General features: G+C 34.5%; 2 protein-coding genes across 10 annotated transcripts in view; both read right to left on the bottom strand.

Annotated features, from left to right (window-relative positions):
* LOC127706418 (sulfotransferase 1A1-like) overlaps positions 1 to 23,670 on the bottom strand; it is a 90,263-nt gene that overhangs the window by 46,534 nt on the left and 20,059 nt on the right. Inside the window, exon 7 of one of the 7 annotated variants that reach the window (XM_052211048.1) lies at positions 21,808 to 22,032. The exons of the other annotated variants lie outside the window; for them this stretch is intronic. Coding sequence (XP_052067008.1) covers positions 21,920 to 22,032 — 113 coding nt within the window. The 3' untranslated portion in view covers positions 21,808 to 21,919. Of the gene's footprint in view, positions 1 to 21,807; positions 22,033 to 23,670 lie in introns of those variants that run through there. 7 annotated transcript variants of the gene reach the window in all.
* LOC127706416 (sulfotransferase 1A1-like) overlaps positions 1 to 23,670 on the bottom strand; it is a 139,961-nt gene that overhangs the window by 103,161 nt on the left and 13,130 nt on the right. The gene's annotated exons all lie outside the window — the stretch shown is intronic.

Here is a 23,670-nt window from a genome sequence, read left to right as displayed (position 1 = left end):
TACTTTGTAAATGCAAATGCATGTTCGTAATTCGAAGTTAAATATTGATGACAGATCTTTGATTGTTTCTCTTTAATTTATTAAAAACTTTTAAAGACACGTGACAATTGAGAGCTTGACATCTTATTTAGACAACTGCATGGATACAGTTGATTACGTTATGTTGCCGTCTTAATGTTTTATGTTCATTGTTGCCGTTAGTTGGATGTCAGGTCACCTTGACGTAAATTCAACATCTTCTTTTATCCATACTACTAATTAGGTCACAAGGTCACGTTTAACGATTGCCTCACGATACCAGGTCACTTTTGAGAAAACTATGCAGCTCTAAACTGATCTTATTTTTGGTTTATAACATTTCTTTTAAGGTTACAAACTCTTTATGTGAGATTTCAGTTCGCTAGTTTTCAGGGTCGCCCCAAAACAAAAGTTTGTACATGTAAATAGATACAAGGATTTGTATAGTAATCTCTTATTATACAAATCACTGGTAGATATAACTTAAAGTCATTGCAATTGTTAAAGACCGTATATTAATCTAACAATAATGTCGCATTGACGTTTTCCTCAAATGTACTTTTATTCATATATACGGAAGTATGTGGTTCAAGTAAAACAATGATGAAAACTTACAAATTTGGTATGATTATCGTAAAAACTACCATACATCCTAATTCTTGTATTCTTAAAATTACGTTTTTTATTATCTAAAACATGATCGAGATGATCTTGATAAAGAGATGCGATCAATCATGCGTTGAAATAATTTCTACCCCGGTTTTGTGTGTAATATGGAGTTTTGACTATAAAGTAAAATAACATGTATTGTGTAAAAGAGTTTTGTCTATAACCATAATAATGTCTACAATTATTTATTATGTGTAAATATAATTGTATGAATTTTCAATTAAAGTGACACAAATGCAATCAAAATTATTTTAATCAACTGTAAAAATATAGTACATTAAACCACTCCCATCACACATCTTTTCATCTTAAGTCAAAAACTGTTAGTTCGTGGCCATTATCAGTAGCTGCATACATCTGTGCATACGTTCTGTTAAAGGCTATACCCCATATATCAGCGTATTGTTTGGCTTTGTCGAGAATATTCAGGTCTAAAACTTGTCCCTCTTTTGATAACCTAATGACATAATTTTCCTACGCGACATAAACGCTGCCACCACGGTCAACACAGATGCCATTGGTTCGTCTGTTGGGGGGTCTACTGTGCTCTATTAAATGTTTGCCATCTTCTGTAATACCATAGAAAGAATGGCACGACACAAATCGGTATCATCAATTACACATATATCATAAAACGTTACCATCTACTTCACATGATTTGTCGACATTTCCATTCGAAAAACATTGTGACACTTTTCTATCTCCTGCAAAACATATTAGAACATTGTTTCGTTTTGTGACGGCAATTCCTTTGATACTTGAATGAAATTCATTCGTAGACTTGCGATAAAATGTTTTAACCGAATCATTATGGTGGATAGCTTCGGCCACTTGAGCTTTACTGAACAAAGCTTGTACATTTAACGGCGTTTTCTCAATAGAAATATCCTCTAAGGCTGGAAAAGATGGTAGTTCGTGCTTTTCAGGGAATTGTATTTCCAATTCTTTCTATTGTTTGACTCTTATCGATAGATGCCGCTTCTTTCTTTGGTAGTTGTAACTTCATCTGGTGGGCCAGGATAAATATCTGGCTTTCGGATCCATGTTTAATAACCTTTTCTTATTCTTCTTGGCGTTTTGTATATAACATCTTTGAGTCTGCGAAAGAATGTTCCTGTTCTTGAAATCGAAGTCGATGTTCTGTACATACCTTATCAATTTGCTTGCTTAGAACGGTCTCCGACTCCTAAATGTGCTTTTGTAAATGAGGTAATGATGCTTTCGTTTGAAGCTATTTTTTATCCTCTAATCCTTTCAATTCTTGTCCGATAGTGGTTTCAATAGAGCAGAAAGCTTTAACTGAAAGTTCAGGGTCTTTTGATACGTCGCTGATACGCAGCAACGTCTAAAGGCAACAACTTACTGCATGCCCTATGTTCCTATGTCATGATAATTTTTCGTTGCCTTTCTTCTTTCAACACAGAGTCGGACTCTTCTTGAGTGTATAATGACTCTTGCTTGTTTAACCATGAGGCCTTTCCTCCTCCATTATCAAAACCAGCAATAACTATTTACAGTAATTATTATTTACAAATTAAAACTATAAACATCCGGGATCTTAGGAGTTCTAGGTGTGAGAAGCTCCTGTCAAGGCCTCTGGCAGAATGGTAAGGTTGGCCTTGAACTCTTCTAGTGTAGCAGATGTTGTGGCTTTTTCTGGTAGTGTGTTCCATTCCCTGGTTGATCTTGGGAAGAAGGAGTACCTGTATTGGTCTTTTAGAGTACACTGTTGGTGTATGTGGTGACCTCCTCTGGTCCGTGAATCTCCAGGTTTGTAGTAGTTTGATGGGTCAATATCTACCAATCTATTGTGTATCTTGTAGGCCATGGCGAGGCGGTCTTTGCAGCGGTGATCTTTAAGAGGCTCCCATCTTAGTCTCTCCATTAAAGACCTGACACAACCTGGGGATACGTCTTGGTATTCATTGAACACGAACCTAGCTGCCCTCCTCTGCACTTGTTCTAGATCTTTTTCAAGATTTTGTTGGTAGGATTCACATACAGAGGAAGCGTATTCAATAGTAGGTCTTACCATGGTGATGTAGGCGTTGGCTTTGACTTCTGGTTTACACCGCCCTAGGTTCTTTCTCAGGAAGTCTAATGTCTGGTTGATATGTGTCTTCCACTGTAGGTCGTGATTTATGGTGACTTCCAGGTATTATCCATGCTCAACTGCATCTAGGGTGTGACCATGTAGTTGGTAGTTCCTTATCAGTGGGTTTCTTTTGTTGGTTATCCGTATCACGATGCACTTCTCAGGGTGGAAATTCATCTGCCATCGAATCTCCCACTCTTGGAGTTTGTTTAGGTTGTCTTGTAGTGTCTGGCTATATATCCCAGGAATAGATTACTGTAAATTCAGAAATTATTGCGTGTATTTATTATTGCGATTTTGTAATTTTAGAATTACATGCAATTTTAATTTTTGCGATGTTGAGAAAAATCCTGTTAAATTCAAATAAAAAAATTCAAAATGCGAGTTCGAATAATTGCGATTATAACACTGTCTCATTATTCGCAATAATAAAAACATCGCAATAATTTCTGAATTTACAGTACCTTAGCCGTATTTGGCACAACGTTTTGGAATTATAGGTCCTCAATGCTCTTCAACTTTGTACTTGTTTGGTTTTATAACTATTTAGATCTGAGCGTCACTGATGAGTCTTATGCTGACAAAATGCGCGTCTGGCGTATTAAATTATAATCCTGGTACCTTTGATAACTATTTACACCAATGGGTCGATGCCACTGCTGGTGGACGTTTCTGTCCCCGAGGGTATCACCAGCCCAGTAGTCAGCACTTCGGTGTTGACATGAATATCAATTATATGGTCATTTTTATAAATTTCCTGTTACAAAACTTTGAATATTTCGAAAAACTAAGGTTTTTTTATCCCAGGAATAGATTACCTTAGCCGTATTTGGCACAACTTTTTGGAATTTTGGGTCCTCAATGCTCTTCAACGTTGTACTTGTTTGGCTTTATAACTATTTTGATCTGAGCGTCACTGATGAGTCTTATGTAGACGAAACGCGCGTCTGGCGTATTAAATTATAATCCGAGTACCTTCGATAACTATTTACACCACTGGGTCGATGCCACTGCTGGTGGACGTTTCTGTCCCCGAGGGTATCACCAGCCCAGTAGTCAGCACTTCGGTGTTGACATGAATATCAATTATATGGTCATTTTGTAATAAATTTCCTGTTACAAAACTTTGAATATTTCGAAAAACTAAGGATTTTCTTATCCCAGGAATATATTACTTTAGCCGTATTTGGCACAACTTTTTGGAATTTTGGGTCCTCAATGCTCTTCAACTTTGTACTTGTTTGGCTTTATAACTATTTTGATCTGAGCGTCACTGATGAGTCTTATGTAGACGAAACGCGCGTCTGGCGTATTAAATTATAATCATGGTACCTTTGATAATTATTTACACCACTGGGTCGATGCCACTGCTGGTGGACGTTTCCTTCCCCGAGGGTATCACCAGCCCAGTAGTCAGCACTTCGTGTTGACATGAATATCAAATATATGGTCATTTTTATAAATTTCCTGTTACAAAACTTTGAATATTTCGAAAAACTAAGGATTTCCTTATCCCAGGAATAGATTACCTTAACCGTATTTGGCACAACTTTTTGGAATTTTTGGTCCTCAATGCTCTTCAACTTTGTACTTGTTTGGCTTTATAACTATTTTGGTCTGAGCGTCACTGATGAGTCTTATGTAGACGAAATGCGCGTTTGGCGTATTAAATTATAATCCTGGTACCTTTGATAACTATTTACACCACTGGAACGATGCCACTGCTGGTGGACGTTTCCGTCCCCGAGGATATCACCAGTCCAGTAGTCAGCACTTCGGTGTTGACATGAATATCAATTATATGGTCATTTTTATATATTTCCTGTTACAAAACTTTGAATATTTCGAAAAACTAAGGATTTTCTTATCCCAGGAATAGATTACCTTAGCTGTATTTGGCACCACTTTTTGGAATTTTGAGTCCTCAGTGCTCTTCAACTTTGTACTTGTTTGGCTTTATAACTATTTTGATCTGAGCGTCACTGATGAGTCTTATGTAGACGAAACGCGCGTCTGGCGTATTAAATTATAACCCTGGTACCTTTGATAACTATCCTTTCTGTTCTTTATTTTTGTATAAACTAGGCAATCGTCTGCAAATAACCTTGCCTCAAAAGTTGTTGATTGTAGCAGGTCTTTTATATAAGCCAGGAATAAGAGTGGTCCAATGACTATCCCCTGTGGCACCCCTGAGATGACGTCTAGGGGGTCGGATTTATGCCCTTCAAGCAGTACAGATTGTGTTCTCTTACTTAGGAAGTCTTGTATCTACTTGAGTGTTATTCCTTGTATTCCATAGTGGTTCATTTTTTGGAGGAGTCTCTTGTCAAAAGCTTTGGAGAAATCAAGCAGGATGATGTCTGTCTGTTCTCCTTGGTCTAAATTCTTGCAAATTCATCTAGTGTTATCAGGAGTTGGGTTTCGCAAGATTTTTTTGCTCTGAAACCGTGTTGATGGTCACATAGGATCTGGTGGTGGTCAAAGTGATCAATGATGGTGCTATGAACAATATGTTCCAATAGTTTGCAGCAGATTGAAGTCAATGAGACTGGTCGATAGTTTGAGGCTTTGTGTTTTTCACCTTTTCACCTTTTCTTTTTTGTGGAACTGGAAACAGTCTTTACACAAATTTTCTTCGCATTCTGTACACCATTTTACAGCTGGAACATATGTATCTTCCGTTTCACACGGCTGACAAAGATGTTTTGATGCAATCTAGAATAGACAATTGAGAGATGGGAATTGATTTATTGATTGGAACCAAGTCGTACCTTTTGAAAAGATCTTCAATACATCTTTCAAGCAACGTTTGATTAAAGCTGGTAAGTGCGTGTATAGTTTATATAAGAGAAGATAATAAAATTAGATTTGTTCAAGTACTGCTACAATCATACAATGAATGTCCATCGATAGACGTGTAAAAGCAGTCAGGCTACCAATTATAATTCAATTTAAATCGCTTTTCAGAGGGTGGGTGTTTTTTTTTTTAATTTCCAATATTACAGATAACCTCTGATGGCTATGTTTTCATCTCATCGAGAACAGTTATAGATACATTTAAGAAGACCTTTTGACTGCTAAGTTTAAGTAAAGTTAAGTTGTGTAGTTTCAAAGATGATAAAAAAGGGATGTTTTCATAGTGCTTTAATCATGGTAACTATATATAACTACATGTATTGTAACACTTAATAAAAAATAAAACATTACACGAGGGTCGTTTGTTGTGAGTAATTAAAAATTTCGTCTTGTAATTTCAGAAAAGATTTTCATTCAAATTAGCCTATCAGAATGAGTCAAAATCAGGTCGCCATGTTACCGATAGGACTTTTATCAAGAGATTATTAAAAATTTAAATTGTCCAAAGACAGACAGCCAAACACTGTGCTAGGCCCACTAATGTATTTGTAATTAACATTCCATTTTCTGACAATTAAAACATTCGTTGTGTAATGCTTTGACGGCCAAAACATTTTGTCTATTATACATAATTCAATTGGTAACTATTCGTATCACGGGTACATATATGTCATATATATGTTCTATTTATAATCATATTAATATTCTCTTGATTCAATCATTCCGTACATGTCTTATCTCAAAACAACACTGAACAACGTCAAACCCCAAAATCAGAAAAAAATGTTTTTTGTTGGTCTTGACTGATCATTTGAAATGATAGTAGCCACATTTCAATCTTTTTTTGATTAAAAGTCAAATTTAGAGCCTTAAACCTGAATTTGTGCTATTTTTAGCTTTTCCCACCCTGACAATATGCTTTCATATACAAAAAATGTCCTAAATTGTTATGAATGCACAGTAAGTTGTTTCTGTGGTAATAAACATTAAAACATAGGTTGTTTACCTCCCAAAAAAATTGTCGTCATGAAGATTTAATGAAATTATTTGATTTTTACCTCTTATATCATTAATTGCGTCATACCATGTATTTGGCAGATAACATAGCCTAATGAAAACACTGCAAAAACTCACCACAATCCTCAAATGAAAGTTTTCTTCCTTAAATTTTATTGACTGATAGTAAATAAAAACAGTTTAATGACCGTAACTGTACTTTTGGTCAATTAATAGTCCCATTACTGGCACCTGTTGAAACAATGGGGATCAATATTCCTTGACTCTTCGATCATTACCTTGGATTTTTTGCTATACTCATTGTAAAAATTGTGGAAAGTCTTTAAAGCAGTAGGACAAACAAGGAAAAATCAACTAAAACTGATCTTGATATTGAAAGTTTATGTTCCTGTAGTCAAAAATGAAATTTTCAAGTATTTTCTATTAAAGTCATACATTACAGTCAGTTTAAATTAAGCTGTAAATTTTGTAATATAAGTCGCATTATGCTCAGATAGGACTTGTTTTTACTACAAATTGACCAAGGATTAAGAATAAAGCAAAACAAAAGACTTCTAATCAACTTTGTTTGCTCTTTAGGTGTCAGACCACCAGTTACTCCCTCTAATTTAGAACATATGTAAAAGTAGCCCTACTCTTACATAAAATAATGCTTTTGATGTCATTGTTTACTTAAACTAACCAACAAATTTGCAGAAATGAAACTTTTGGTAAAAGAGAAATATATTTAGACCATTTTTAGCCAAAATTTACTTGCCTATTGAGTTTGCATTAAAAATTCAGGATTAATGCGCTCCATAGTACACTAATTTAAGATTTCCAGAAAACCAGGAGTTATTTTGGTAGTACCTGTTATTCCAAGGTCAGGTTTTTCTTATAAGACTTTAAAGGTAGGTTAAAAATTAGCATGTCGAAAGGTGATACATATACGATTCAGGATATACCTGGTTTCTATGAAGTCAAACTTGAGGTTAAATATTTAGAAAGCTGTGAAAATTGCAAAATTTAGTTAAACAGATAGGGATCTTTAATTGGTGGTCTGACACATATAGTCAGCATGACTTCATCAGATGACAATACGAGTAACTACAATCCAGGCTTAAAATAATGCGTCTGTACTTTAATTCGGTCACGGACCCGCGATGTCGCGGGTTGTTCTAGTTATCTAATAAGATACCAATGACTAAAACTACATATTTTGAAATCACAACATCTACTGATATTGTCATGTCGGAAAGACAGAATAGGAAAATTCAAATACTGAAATAGTCAGAAGACACCATGACAAACCTTGTTCCTCTATATTTTGAAACATAGAAGATACACAAGGAATAATAACCGGGAAAATGACATGTATCATACTACCGATGAACAAACACACACAGGCTGAAAACCAACCAACCAACCACGTGACGTCGCAATGGGATGATATGTGTTATCAGCTCGAACACGTTACGTCAAGTAGGGCTTTTATACCCTATGCGTGAATTTGTGGTTAGTGTACTTCCGCTAGTTACACATATGCGAAAACTATCATATCAATGTATATTGCACGAGGAGAAAATATGTGAACGGTTACTGCCAGTTACCACTTATAAAAAAAGTTGTGCTGCATATACCTACGCGTATAATCATAAACATTACAAAAGGTGCCTGCAGGTCACACCAAAATTTATCTGTATCAAATGTGCCTGCAGGTCACACCCAAATGAATTTGTGCCTTAGGTGCCTGCAGGTCACACCCAAATGAATTTGTGCCTTAGGTGCCTGCAGATCACATCACTTTAGATCTGTAACCTGATCATTTGGGTCTGCAGGTCACACTGCTAATTATCTGTACCATAATCTATAATATGTGCCTACAGGTCATATCTCCTTAGATCTGCACCATATGCTATTAAAGGTGCCTGCAGGTCATACTTTCATTTATATGTCTGTATGGTAGTTGCCTGTTTTATCTGTACCATAGTCTATAGATGGCTGCAGATCATACAACTGTTTATGTGTACCATAGACTATCATAGATGCCTTCAAGTCACACTGATATTTATCTGTAATAAAGTCTTTCTTAGGTACCCGAGGTCACATTACCATAGAAGTGTACCATAGCCTATCATAGGTGCCTGCAGGTCACATCACCATAGATCTGCACCTTAACCTTTCATAGGTGCCTGCAGGTCATACAACATTTTTTCTGTACCATAACCTCGCATATGGGAACTTTATTGATCTAATAATATATTTCTGATAGTTTTCCCGACCTATCACATAATTTCAAGTTTGAAAAGGTGACGTATTCCAGCGGCACGTCCTATCACCTTGTATATGGAAAGTGTCCCCCCCCCCCCCCCGCGAGTCTATCATAGGTGCCTGTAGGTAACTTCACTATAGATCAGCTCCATAGCCTATCATAAGTGCATACAGGTCACATCGCCATATGTCTGTAATTAAGCCTTTCGTAGGAGCCTGCAGGTCAAACGGCTATATTTTATAACGTATTCCATCATTGGAGCCTGTAGGTTACACAACGTTTTGTATGAACCATATCCAATTATAGGTTCCCGTAGGACATACCGCTATGTTAAGTACCACATCCTATCACACTGCAGTCACTATGATAGGATGTGGTACTTAACATAGTCACTATGATAGGTTCCCGTAGGACATACCGCTATGCTAAGTACCACATCATATCATAGTGACTGCAGGTTTATTACCATAAAGGTGCCTGTAGGTCACACCGCTTTTTGTGTACCATATCCTATCACAAGTGCCTGCAGGTCGCCCCTTTAATCTAAAACTGGTATGGAAAATAACATGATGACCTACAGACACCTATGGTGGGATATGTAAAATAACAAGGTGACCTACAGACACCTATTATATATATGATAAGGCAAATGACATGAGGACCTACAGGCACCTATGGTAGGATATGGAAAATAACAAGGTGACCTATAGACACTTATAGTATATGTGATATGGAAATAACATGGTAACCTACAGGAACCTATGATAAGATATATAAAATAACAGAGTGACTTACAGGCCCCTATAATATGATATGGATAAATACCATTGTGACCTACACGCACCTTTGATAGGATATGCAGACTAATACGGTGGCCATACAAGTACCTATAATATGATACAAAAAATAACAATGTGACCTACGGGCATCTTTATATGATATGGAAAAAACGAGGTGACCTACGGGCATTTATATATGATATGTATCATCAACAGAGGAAATTTCTTGGCATGACTACTTGTAAGAATATTGATACCCCCAATTAATTTCACACATGAACACATACATGGCCCCCTTTTAAGTGAAACTCCTGCGAGTTTGTAATAGATCGTCTATGTTGAGTAAAACGGTCAGAAATAACATGTAATTAAATCCAAAAGTCCTTTTACACCAGTCTTTGACATCAAGAATTACCAAACCAGGGAAAAAACACTGCAAAACTAAAGGAAGGAAATGGAAACTAGACTCCACTAAAACAACATTTGAACTAAGACGGAAGTTCACCTATTGATTCAGCTAACCTCCGAGATATACCCCTGTATATATTTTCTGGATTCCAAATTCGGTTGCTGTACAGTAAATTCCTATGTTTTCACGAACTTAATAAGTAGGCATTTAATTTTGTTGATTTTTAAAAATCCAGGGGCTGGTTTTCGAAAGTATCTTAAAATATGTCATAAGATACATCTTAGGGCAAATTTTATGACATCTTATGACTATCATATGATATGTCATAGAACGTAAATCATGGCTGTCATAAGATAGTCAAACCTATGATACTTTTAATTGACAGTCAAAAGAGAAAATAAATAAGTATGAAAAACTATAATTACTATTCTGATCTTATACGAATATTTCATATTTTTCATTATAATGAACACGATGAACATGAAAGTATATATGAAAACGAGTTTTAATCTGAGTTGATAACTTGTTTACATTTAGTTTGAACCTCGCGTTCCTGTATAATTATAATGAAGCGTTATCTAATTGGGAATACCTTTAAGATATGGTACATCGAGTACCCGCTTAAAAAAATGCCCGTGCAAATACGTTAACGAACTACTTATAAAGAGAGAAATATAATAAATATTTATCAAAATAATCATGACTATGAAAAGGATTCCAAGTTTTACGTCGCAGGAGATTCAAATTTTAAACGACGAAGTGGAAAAGAATAAAGCTTTACTGTTTAGCACAACAAAGTCCCGAAAAGAAAGCAAGGGATGCTGCATGCAGAAACGGATTTAGTAGGAGAGGCAGGGCCTCGTCTCCTATGGAGCTTCATATATGGTTTATGTATAGACTTTAAGCATATGCCACTCTAAACGTTTGGGTCATCCTTTTTTTCAAAATCCAGGACCTGCATGTTGCATGAGCAAATAAAGATGCAGTAAATAACACTTACATCTTAGAAACAAATATGCGATGTCGTAACATTTATGACAATCATAAGCAGCTTAAGACCATTATAAATCATGTTATGAGGTGTCTCAAGTGTACGATAAAAGTTATGACATATCATGACTTCAGAACCTTTCGAATATATCTCTTACGACTATGACATGTCCTAAAACCATCGTAGGACATGTCTTAGGCATAAGATACTTTCGAAAATCAGGCCCGAGGTCTTGCTTTTCAATTTCCTCATTGACCCTCATATAAATACTTGTAAATCCATGATACCCTACGTGAACAGATCTTCAACATTTTAAAAGCTGGTGATATGTAAATGTGACCTGCAGTCACCTATCATTTTGCCTGATATGACTGTTAATGGTATTCAAAAAAAAATCCAATAAACAGTAATTTTCAACGCAATACAAAGAGGATAGTCAAAAGATCAAAACGGAATATCTGCAACCTAAATTTAAAATTAAGGGACAAACAAGGCATATTAAGAGACTGACATAATTTATGATGTTAAGCACCAACCGAGTCACGTGGCATGTAACATGTGTAATAACATCATCGATTTTAATCAAAACTTTTGCCGGAATTAATCTTACTTGTTAATCTCAGGATATTCTATTGATAATCAAGAAACATAACACTTAAATGCACTTTATTTATAACAAATTATTTTACCGCACATACATGTTAAATTACAATATTAAAATGTTTCCTTTTATGTAATTAGATCTACCTTTTTGGTTGGGACTACATTAACTTGCGTATACACTATTCGTTGTGCTACGGTTTTGTCGTTTGTTGACTGGTAGTAACCTATCACATAAGATTTTATCCTCGTGCGTTCTAGTTACTTCAAATAAAAGAGAAAGTATCCAAAAGCCTATACCAAAAAAGATAACAAAACTCATCTACCATCGATGGATTAAATCAAATTAACTGGAAAAAAGGTGATAGTAAACACACAAAAAAAAAAATCAAACAAATTCAAACACAATTACAGAAAAATTCCTAAATGCCTACTGGAAATATATTGAAAACGTGATACTTGACATTGAAATACAAGTTCCCGAAAATCAGATTCGGTAAGCAATTAAAAAACCTCTTTTCGTACATATGAGAATCTTCTCTATTTAGAAAATAACAAGGACATTAAAAGACTATTATAAATTGATAGTATATATATAACGGAAACTCAAAAAGCAGGAAAAAAAAAGAAAAATCCGTGTCCTTCTGTTTAAGATATAATCAATTTAAAATTAGTGGGAAATTGTTCTCTCTAGATTTTCATACATTTAACATTGGCAGCTTTTTTCCTTCAAAAACTATAAAAAAAAAAACTAAAGGATTCCGAATATCTGGCAAAAAGTAAAAAACAAGAGAAGCACACGTCCTTACCGGTATATCTGAGACTAATACAATAATCATTGACAAAGGTCCATCAACACACCCAACAATGATTTGATTGATCGATTGATTAATTGGTGTTGAACGCCACTTTCAGTAATATTGTCCTTTTTCGTGGGGTTATTATATTATTGGTTGAGGAAGCCGAAACGAACTGCCGACTATCGGTAGGAAAATTGACAATCCTAGTCACTTAAGATTGGAGTCGAGCGCACACTTCCACTTGCAGGATTCGAACTCACAACCTCAGCGTTGGCAGGCTAGTGTTACAATCATAGTTCGACTACTTAGACAACACAGCCAATAAGGCCACTCCAACAATGAACAATATAGACATGAACAGAGAAGATATATATAAAAGAGAGGCGACAGAAACCAAAGGGACATTTAAAACCATAAGATGAAAATAAAGTGACAACGCCATGGCTAAAAAAGAAAAAAAGACATACAAAAAATAGTACACAAAACACAAAATATAAAACTGAAGACTGAGCAACACGAACACCACCAAAAACTTGGGGTAATCTCAGAAAGTAAGTAACAAATATAAATTCTAAAAAAGCATTATGATCAGATAACATAACTGGAATAGTGCTAAAAGAAAACATTAACACATGCACAGACATACTTACATTATCTTCATTATTTTAACGACATTTACATGTATTCCAAACATTTGATCACTTTATCTTTATTTTTTTTAATTTACTAAAACTCGGGAAACATGAAAGTATCATAATTTTGATATGCATGTGTAGTTCCCTGTGCTTCAGTTGCAAGCAAGATTGCACACATTCTTAATTGAGATTGCTCATTTTCTTGTTATCTGAATACCACAAAAAAGAAATGCTATTATTAACCCTTCACAACTTGTGCTATCTCATAGAATATGCACTTTGCAATTTTTTATTTTGAGTTTTTACGATACGTTGTCTAGATTGGCAAACGGGGGGGAAGTTATTTATATTACAATCCGTGTCTGTAAGTAGTCATGCTATCTGGACACTGGGTTGTTTATTTTTATTTTTATTTTTCGTTTGTCGTTTTATTCAGAAGATAAGTGTGTTGATAATAGACTATTTTCATCTTACCGACTTTTGACCTCGGATTGTATAATGTTTTCACATTCAGGTTACCTACTCTGAAAAAAAACAAAATTAAATACATAATCGGTACAGTTTGGAGGGAAAGTTTACTATTTACCGATGGTTTTGTCGTGTATAGAATACATAAAACAGTTCAGTTTCAGTAAAAAATGTACCGATTAAACACTTGATTTTACTTTTTTACGTTGCTCGGTATTATGAAAATAGTCTATTGGTGTCGTATATTGGACTGTGCAGTACTTTTGATGATTCCCGTTTTTTTATTTAATCATTTTTACCCCCTCTCCCCAAAAAGAAACTTTAAAAAACTTGACTCGGTCAAAACCTGAAATTATTAATACAGTTTTCTTTTCAAATACATAAAATTAAAAATAATTTTAAACAAATGATAATAAATAACACTATATTTCGGAAATGCTCCTTCTTTATGATAATTTATTGTATATTGTTATATATAGATTCTACCACTGCATCGAGTGGGATACGATATTTATCCACTCAAGACAGTTAAATTTTCAAATTTAAAACGCGAGGCTGGCCGAGCGTTTTAAATATTTAAAATTTAACTGTCAAGAGTGGATAAATATCGTATTACACGAGATTTGGTGGTGGAATCTGTTTCTCTAATGATTTCAAACAATACGCAGGCATTATTCCTTCTTTTCGAATGATCTGCAAAAAGATGTGTTCTATCTATGTGACGTCATCAGGCATGATCGCCTTTTTTCATGCCGTCACAATAGGAAATTCAGAGGAAAGCAAGAAAATTCGACGTCATAATCAGATTTTAACCAACGAAGAACTGAGTTCAAACGAACCACGCGTTGATTAAATTTTTTTATACAATGGGTGCAGAAAGGGATAAATTGACGAAGAAATAGAGAAATATATATATACCATTGCATATCTTGATGTTTGTTTTTGTTTGCTTGCAATGAACTATGAGAAATTGTATGACTATTGAATTTCACATACATTCATTTACAGTATATAATTTCGAAATTTGATTTATGAACATTACATGATTGATATAATACAAACACATTCAGTTTATTTTAATATACAATTAAATAATCTGAAAGTATAAAATATTTAAATTGTTGCACAATTAAACGGACAGAAATCATTTTTATGATGAATGCCGATAAAAATGGGCATACAATAATCGTGTATTTAGCTGAGTCACCGGTGGAAGCAATAACAATGTTCACACAAAATCACAAATATGATGGAAAACAGAATAGTTTACGTAAGGTTTACACATGTTTTTCACTGATTTCAATCCATGTAAGTGTTCACGCAAAATGTTCAATATTAGTCAAAAAACAAACCCAATCGCCTTTCTCTGGGAAATCAACCATGACACTTCTATCTTGATAACAAATTTTAATCACTTTACCAAAGCTTTCATGGGTTACTCCGTATTGTCCCTTTGTGGTCGGTTTTAATCGAACAAGGCTTCCTTCTGTAATTGGTGCATTACTCGGTCGCATCGTAGCACCAGGGCGATATGTCAGACCACCTATAATTTTCCCAATCTCAGACTCAATAGTTTTTGCAGGCTCAAAGTTAACCTGTGTTGGTAATTCTATAACATCTTCCAACCTCTCTAAAGATTGCATACTTTTATTTAATTCGGTTACCGATGATAGAAATATCGTATTATTTTGTTTACTTACAGATGAGTTTAAGTTATTTATAGATTCCTTGTTCTTTTCCATTATGTTTCTTCGTTTGTTGATCTCCTGGTCAATTCTTTGAGTCTCTTTCAACTTCTGTATATCAATCTCTTTCAAATATCCATCCGATATATCATTGATGACATCTATGAGGCTCTTCCTTTTTTCATCGATTTTCTTTTTAGCATTCTCTGTTGCATCTTTGAGCTGTTCCAATGCGTTTTTAAAGACATCTACTTTCTTTTCACAATTCTGTATGTCAGTTTCGAACAATTTTATCTTGATGTTGAATTCTGACCTTTTCTGTGATACAGTTTGATCTATTAAGACGTTGCGCACGATGTTGGTACCAATTCCATTTTGCTATAGATTAGCATAAAAATAAATACGTAGACTGGTCAGTTCGATAAAAATATAGTAATTTCTGATTGAATTCATTCCATTAGACTTGAAATTAAAGAAAAAAAGGAACCGAAATTTAAAATACCAGGAATTATAACACTTAATTATCCCATTTTTACGCAAAAACATAATGTCCAACGTTTCAGTTTGTGTGCAAAAGATCAACGTTCCGTTTCTCTCCTACGGTATTTTTTCTCTGATCATCGTAAAACTTCACAATAATATTGCTAATGTTATAATTATTCGCGTGTTAAAGCAAAATCAATATCACTGAAACCGTAATCCGGAAAATGTTATTTTTGTAAACGGTCTGAAAAATGTCCAACCGTATGCAAAGTAAGTATATTTCGGGTTTGCGCATTTATACCGTAAAATTGAAAAAGCTGAGAGAAAAAATATTTATTATATTTTGAAAGTTTTTTTACTTTTCTCCTGGTTCATGATATTTTTTTGCCGGAAACCATGCGTATAGTTTCTATTGCAATGACTTCAAAAAGTATAGCCATCTTGTCCCAACGAAAAAAACGCTGTATTTTCTTTAAAATTGAGGTTTTAACCAGCTGTCTATCAAATAAGCATAGTTAGATCATAAAAAATAAAACTTGGCGGTAAAGGTTTTTCTGTTTTTCTTCTTAAACAATATAGTGTTTAATATTTTTTCGTTAGGCAACAAGGTTTTTAGATCGTTTCAAAAAGTATAGCCGTTTTGTCCCAACGTTCGCAAAACGTAATTGATGTCATGCTCTGGTTTTTAATTTTATATCGTAATTATTTGTTTCCAGTTTAATTCGAATGAAAATAAAAATACATGTATAAATTACAATACAACCAATGTATGAGAAAGGAATAGTTTAAGTTTAAATTCAAATGTTGACCAAATGAGATCGATATAAAAAAAATATCGGGGTCTCAGGGTTTTTTTTTTATAGCATATTTGTTTTATATAAGGAACATTATCTATCTGCAAGTTTTAAATCGTCAAAAGTAACATGTATATTTTTTTTGTTAATAAAATAAAATAGAGAAAACCCATTGCTGCCAATTATAACAAACAAAGGATATGCCACAAAAATACGGGAATGAGAAAATTTAAAACATGAGTCCCGAATGTTTAACTTCCTAAATTTTTTGCGATAAAGAAAGCATCGGGAAATGATAAAATATAGAAAGGAAACGGAAACGGGAAGAAATGCAACAAAAGGAATAAATATGCAAAAAATAGGAGAATATGAATTCAAAATCTAATTTATATTAAAAATAAATCTGTGTAAATTTGGACATTATTGTATCGGATTCATTAATGCGAACTGCTGCCGAAAGGAAAATTATCTATTATGGCCTGGAAAGACTGACAACTCCTGTAAATGAATTTCATTAAAAAAATATCTATACGACCACTTTGAGTTTTATTTGTAAATTTATGCATTTTTTCAGACAAACCGAAATCGGTTACCAAATTCACAACAGTAAATTGACATCATCAATAATATGCTTGAACGCCTGAAACTTTCTTTGAAATCGTCGAAATCGCCTTATTTTGAGGAACGTCGTGAAACGCTAAGTAGTACCAACATCGTGCGCAACGTCTAAGCAAAAATCGTGTTTCTTGTGTGAAGTTGGTAAACATATACTACAAAGCAAGCTTGAACAAGTATTACAGAAATAAAGGAATCTCTCATTATGTTTTTCACAAATGGGTGTTTTTTCTTCCGGGTTGATTGTATGTGCATGTTGAAAAACGTGATGTTTACACGGTTTTGTTTTTAAGTGTGTTATTTCACATACGTTACAAAAGTACTGTTCACAATCTACACAGAACCTGCTCCCTGGGGAACTCTCGCATATTTCACAAGACTTAATAGAACACTGAGCCATATTTATCCAAATAATCAATATGTACACATAGATACGCTACCTGGTGTAATATATGAGCGTTTGATAAAACAAAAAAAGCTTTTTCAAAAAGCTTTTCTGTCAAGCATTTTTTCGTACTATTATACAATTATACTTTACTGCAAAACGTAAAAACCCTGACGGGTTTAAATGCAAACGTAATATACACAAGAAACATACAATAAATGAAAAAAATATTATAAATATGAAAAAAATTATACATATGTGATCATATGTCTTCCACATGTTTTCATGCCAAGAAATCCTCGCTAAAAATTCCGGTGCACCCCCTACGGCACACATTAATAGTTAAATTGGCAAAGGATGCCGGGGTAACCCTCTCTGTGTTCAAAATATAAATGAAATATTTGCCACTGCCCCTTGTCTGTTTGATGAATTCTAACCTTGAGTTTTCTATCTGTTACATGCCAAGAAATCATCGCTAAAAATTCTGGTGGACCTCCTACGGCACACATTAGTAGTTAAAGATTTGATTTCACTCAAAAAATTAATTTATGACCTGCATGTACGTATCGCTTAGAACACAGCCATATACCAAATGGTCAATATCAATCATCCGTGTAATTTGCTCTATGGGATGTTTGCAAAATTTCAACGGAGGCAATTTCTTGGCATGACAAGGCTCGCAGTTTACTTGACGATGAGCTTTATTTAGAAAAACAGTTTTATACAGCAGCCCCAACAGTGAAAGTTATTATAATATATATATAAACTAGAAAATACCCGCGAAATATACTTTGGTTCATAATTTGAAGATATATAGTTTTGGCGATATTAAGATCTTAAATCTTTTTGAAGCGTGTCACAGACGAAATACCACCCCTCAATATGACAATATTTTTTGACCCCCACCCCCCCCCCCCCCCCCACCCTAACATTAAATCCTGGATCCGCACCTGATTTCTGGTGTTTCCGTGCTCAGTGCCACCCCCATATATAAGTGGGCTTAAAATTGTATGCATTGAAATATGAATGGGGTTGGGTCACATTCCAGACGCACTTCGGTACTCATTTTAACCGGAAACTGAAGTAATCCCCCCACCCTTTTCATGTTGAATTGATACGGTTCCGCAAAAGGAAAAGCTCTTGACATGTAAAAATCTGTTTTTAAATTGCTGAGAGCGTAAAGGGAATGTGTATCACAAAGGGTTTCGGTGTAAGGTCAATATTTACCATATCTGCTACGAAATACAATTTAATTTTGCCGGGCAGACGTGCAATGAGGGAAATGATGACGCCACGTAAATTTCAGAGCCGAACGTCGTGAAGGACGGTCGATCCGAACTGGCTTTTTCCCGATTTTAACCCCAAAATACCCCCCAAAAGATCTTGAAATGAACACATAATAAACTACGCTGGTCATTACCCCTTTGTGGTATAAAACAATATTCATGGATTTTATGTAAAAGAAGAAAACGCGACACCCAATTTCAACTCTATTTACTTAGTAATATAGATATTGCTTATTTATAAATTTAGATAAACTATGTATATAGCTTCCTTAAAAAGCTTCGACAATTAAATCAACAGCGTTTTCAATCATTTCTGACGATTGTTGTAAAATATAGATTCCGAATTAAAAAAAGACTTATACAAATCTTCATAGAAATGAATGCAAGCTCGATTTTAGCAAGCCATTCGCCTTTCTACGTAACACTTAAAATATTTACAGATACATTTGTTGATAGAACTAAATGAATGACTGGATTCATTACTGACTTTCTTGGGAGACCAATTTCCGTTGATTCCGTTAGTAAGTGGAAATCCACAAACTTCAATTTTTTGACAATATATAAATTATCACGGACCTCGAACGTAGTTAAAGAAATCACAAAAAAAATATTTCTATTTTCAACATCAACAAAAGTTGATACCAACAAAAGTACATTGATTGATTGAATTTGGCTTGCATATTCAGGACGAGAACAACTAAAACATTACTAACATAGATATGTTATGAAAGATAAAAGGAATGACAAGAATGAAGGACGGAAATTATGAGGGAAGGGAAAACCTTTCATACCAGGTTTAATCCACAATTTTCTTCTTAATGTGACATTTTAGAGCTTTAAGTTTTGCCATGTGTGAAGGGACTTTCAGTTTTTAATTTTCTGTAGAGTTCGGTGTTTTGCTATTTTACTTTTTACAAAATAAATCATTATTTATTCTTTAACATGTCTCATATATTGTCCTACTCACTTGTGTTATTTCAACGTTTTCACACTTCATTATGTTAGGTAACAAACTTAAACGATGTCCACAGACCTTTATAGTTTTGTATACATGTAGTTAGTAGACAGCATTAAAACAATATTTGATATATGTAAGCTCTAATATAGTGTTAGGTCTATACTAAAAGTTTGTGATTTGCTTAAAGTCGATGTTTCTCTGCGTCTCATAACGTTAAGTGTCTTCATTAGATATGGTATTTACTGGTTTATCCAACCATGCATATGCGCAGTTGATGGTGTATATTTATCCTGTGTTTATTCGCAATTATAATTCTGCTGAATCCGTGAAATGTAGCTTCAAGGATACAAATCACAAACAATAACATTGTACCATTAAGGGGAACTAGTTTACTATCATGAGTACGTGTAAACTGTTAACCAAGTTAGTAGTTTAGACTAACACAGTATTCATCCATACCAACGCAAAATAAATGTTGTTGACCATAATGTAAGATATAAAACTGATACTCCATTTGTACCAAAAACGGTGTCAAGGAGATTTGTATGAGATTACGTGTGATGTCAACAACTGCTGAACCAGAACAAGTGCCAAATAACAAATTAAGTTTACAGTCCATGCCAAGCTAAAAGTTTCATAGCTACATTTCAGTAGGACTTTTTTCAGAGTAATGTCTAATCTTATGCAATGTGAAATGAAGAACCAAATATTTATCATACAATCCAGTTAGTTTATGAATTAAAACTTCTTCAAGTCCAGAAAATTGAGAACGAAAATATGTAAAAAAAAAAAAAAACAGTCAGACACAATGACAATACCCCGACCAATTAACTGGTGTCGTAACGAGAAAGGACGAAAAAAGTGATAGCTTGCCGTTCAAGTTGACAACATGGTCTCGGTCTAAACCCAGTAAAATTACAGGGGATCCAAAGCTAATATTACAAAAAAAAACACAAATTAATTCAATGCATAGAAATAATCAAGTACTCAGTTTGTCTGGTTGAGGTTCTTGCTTCACATTAACGGCCAAAGACTAAAGGATTTTTGAGCACTGTTATTGGATCTCGAGCTCCACTGAAAATGCTTAGCATTGTATTGATGAGGCTCCAGGCGACATGTGTATATAGAGATCCCGGGACGGTGCAAAGATTGTACATATATATATATACGTAGGTTCTCTGTCTCATAGTAATTCTGAAGCCCTTGTTGCTACAGGAACATACAAATAGACTTTCATGTATCATTAACAATGAATAAAATGCCAGTTTAATAAATAACATTACCAATGCACCTGACCTCACCCTTTGTTCCATGTATGCAAGTTGTTCCTATTACATTTACTCGAACCATTACATTTACTCGAACCTATTCTTCATCTTCTTTTTCGTGACAATTATCTAGTATTAATCCTTTTGAACACTAAGAATTTCTATCCAATGGCATCAATATCCTTAGGCTAAGCCGTATTTGGAATTTATTTATGTTCTACTTCTTCAATGCTCTTCAACTTTGTTTTTCATTTGACCTTCCAACTGTTTTGATTGGTTGATTGCTTGGTGTTTAACGCCACTTTCAACACTAATGTGCTATTTAGTGGCGGTCAGTTTTAATTGGTTGAGGAAGCCGCAGTGCTCTGAGAGATTTATCGACCTTCGGTAGGAAAACCGACAATCCCAGTCAACTACGATTGGAGTCGAGTGCACCTGCCCCGTGCGGGACTCGAACTCACAACATCAGTGTTAACTGGCTAGTGTTACAGTAGTTCGACTACTTAGACCACTCGGCCACCGAGGCCCCACCAACTGTTTTGATTTGAGTGCTACTGATGATGTGTTTATAAGCCTGAATCATTGATTGATAAGTTTACAACTACTATTTTCCTCCGACAAAAACAAGCCTGTCATGTTATTGTTAGTTTGTAAAAAAAATCAATTAAATTACCCTTTGCGTAAATGATTAATAAAAATAATATATTTTGAACATGCATGAACAGTAAAAAAACATAGTCTTTTCTTTGTTTTATTGTAGGAGACAATACTTTTTCACAATTTCACTGCATTGACTTAAAAAAGTAAATCGAAACATTAAGAACGATGTGAGAATGTTGTATTAATCAATCGACTGTTTATAATGTATATTTGTAAGTGAACTTAATGTCTTTCATTCTTTCATTGTAAATTCTGTCAAATTCGTCATTTTCTGTGACAGTAAAATGGTTCTTCCAGTCTCCAACTTCACCTGCAATAAAAAAAAAAAATAGCAACGTACCAATATATATCGACCAGATATCTATTGCTCGATAATTATTTAGCAACGCGACTAAACTAGCGTGTTAACACTGAGTTTGTGATATCGAACCCAGCATGTGGCAGGTGCGCTCGACTCCAATCTAAATTACTCACGTGGCAAGGTATGTTTGACTCTAATCTATATTGACCACGTGGCAAGGTACGTTTGACTCTAATCTAAATTAACCACGTGGCAAGGTGCGTTTGACTCTAATCTAAATTGACCACGTGGCAAGGTATGTTTGACTCTAATCTAAATTGACCACGTGACAAGGTGCGTTTGACTCTAATCTAAATTGACCACGTGGCAAGGTACGTTTGACTCTAATCTAAATTAACCAAGTGGCAAGGTGCGTTTGACTCTAATCTAAATTGACCACGTGGCAAGGTACGTTTGACTCTAATCTAAATTGACCACGTGGCAAGGTGCGTTTGACTCTAATCTAAACTGGCCATGTGGCAAGGTGCGTTTGACTCCAATCTTAATTGACTAGGTTTGCCAGTTTTCCTGCCGAAGGTCGGTTGTTCGTTCAGAGTACTCCGTATTCCTCCGCCAATAAAAACTGACAGCCACGATATAACCAAGGGTGATGAAAGTGGCGTTAAAGATCATAAACTATTTATTGGATCGGGATATAATGGTTTTAATTATTATTACACTGTTCAAACGCGAGTTAAGAGAACAGTGTATAGCATAGTTTCTGTAAAAAACTGTAAACGAAACGTGTACTGTGTGCATTAATTAAAATGATAGGTGATCAACGATTAAATTGTTAGATACACCAATGCAATTGAAAGAAATGTGATTTAAAGAAACCCAAGTTTTATTTAAAACAACGAAAATACTGTATGTAAAAGGTTATATCATATAATTCAACAAATTTGGCTTTACGGAGGACTCAGACCGGCATATTCTAAGTGAATAAAAATTGGTTATTTCATCTGTTAATAACAAATGGAAAAATTAAGGGAGCACGCAAAAAACGGAAGTCGGAAAACATACGACCATGACAAACGAAAAAAGACGAACAAGCATCAGGCTATAAAAAACACGAACAATGCATGATCATGATCGAGGGACATAAACGATAAAAAAAATTACCCTTTTCAATTGAATATATGAGAGAACATAATGGTTTTGTCCGCTATGCATTATGTATAATTACAATATATCATGCAGTTTGTTCCTATTTGTTTTTTATTTTACTTGCTCTTATTCAGAGCTGACAAATCAAAGCATGTTTTAAGGGCACAATCCTAGATTATAAGTGCATGTATCAGAGTATATTTGACAAAAAAGGAAGATATGTGGTATACTTTCAGATTACAGGCGAGAGGATGGTTTTCTTTACATAACAATGTCTTGAAACGGAATTTGGCAGAAGATGCCAAAGGGACAATAAAACTCCTTTTGTCAAAGACAAACCGACAAAAACATGGCCAAAATTGAAATACGGCTAAAAGACAAAAGCAGACTACAAAACTCTACACAGGAAGATTAGAAATGAGCAACATAAGCCCAATTAAAAAACACAAGCGTTTTATTCAACTTTTATTACAATAACTACTTAACACGTAAATAGGAGAT

Source organism: Mytilus californianus, unplaced genomic scaffold (assembly GCF_021869535.1).
Source record: "Mytilus californianus isolate M0D057914Y unplaced genomic scaffold, xbMytCali1.0.p SCAF_6, whole genome shotgun sequence".
Lineage (NCBI taxonomy): Eukaryota > Metazoa > Mollusca > Bivalvia > Mytilida > Mytilidae > Mytilus > Mytilus californianus.
Note: the sequence above shows the minus strand (reverse complement) of the source record. Positions and strands in the feature narration are given on the sequence as shown.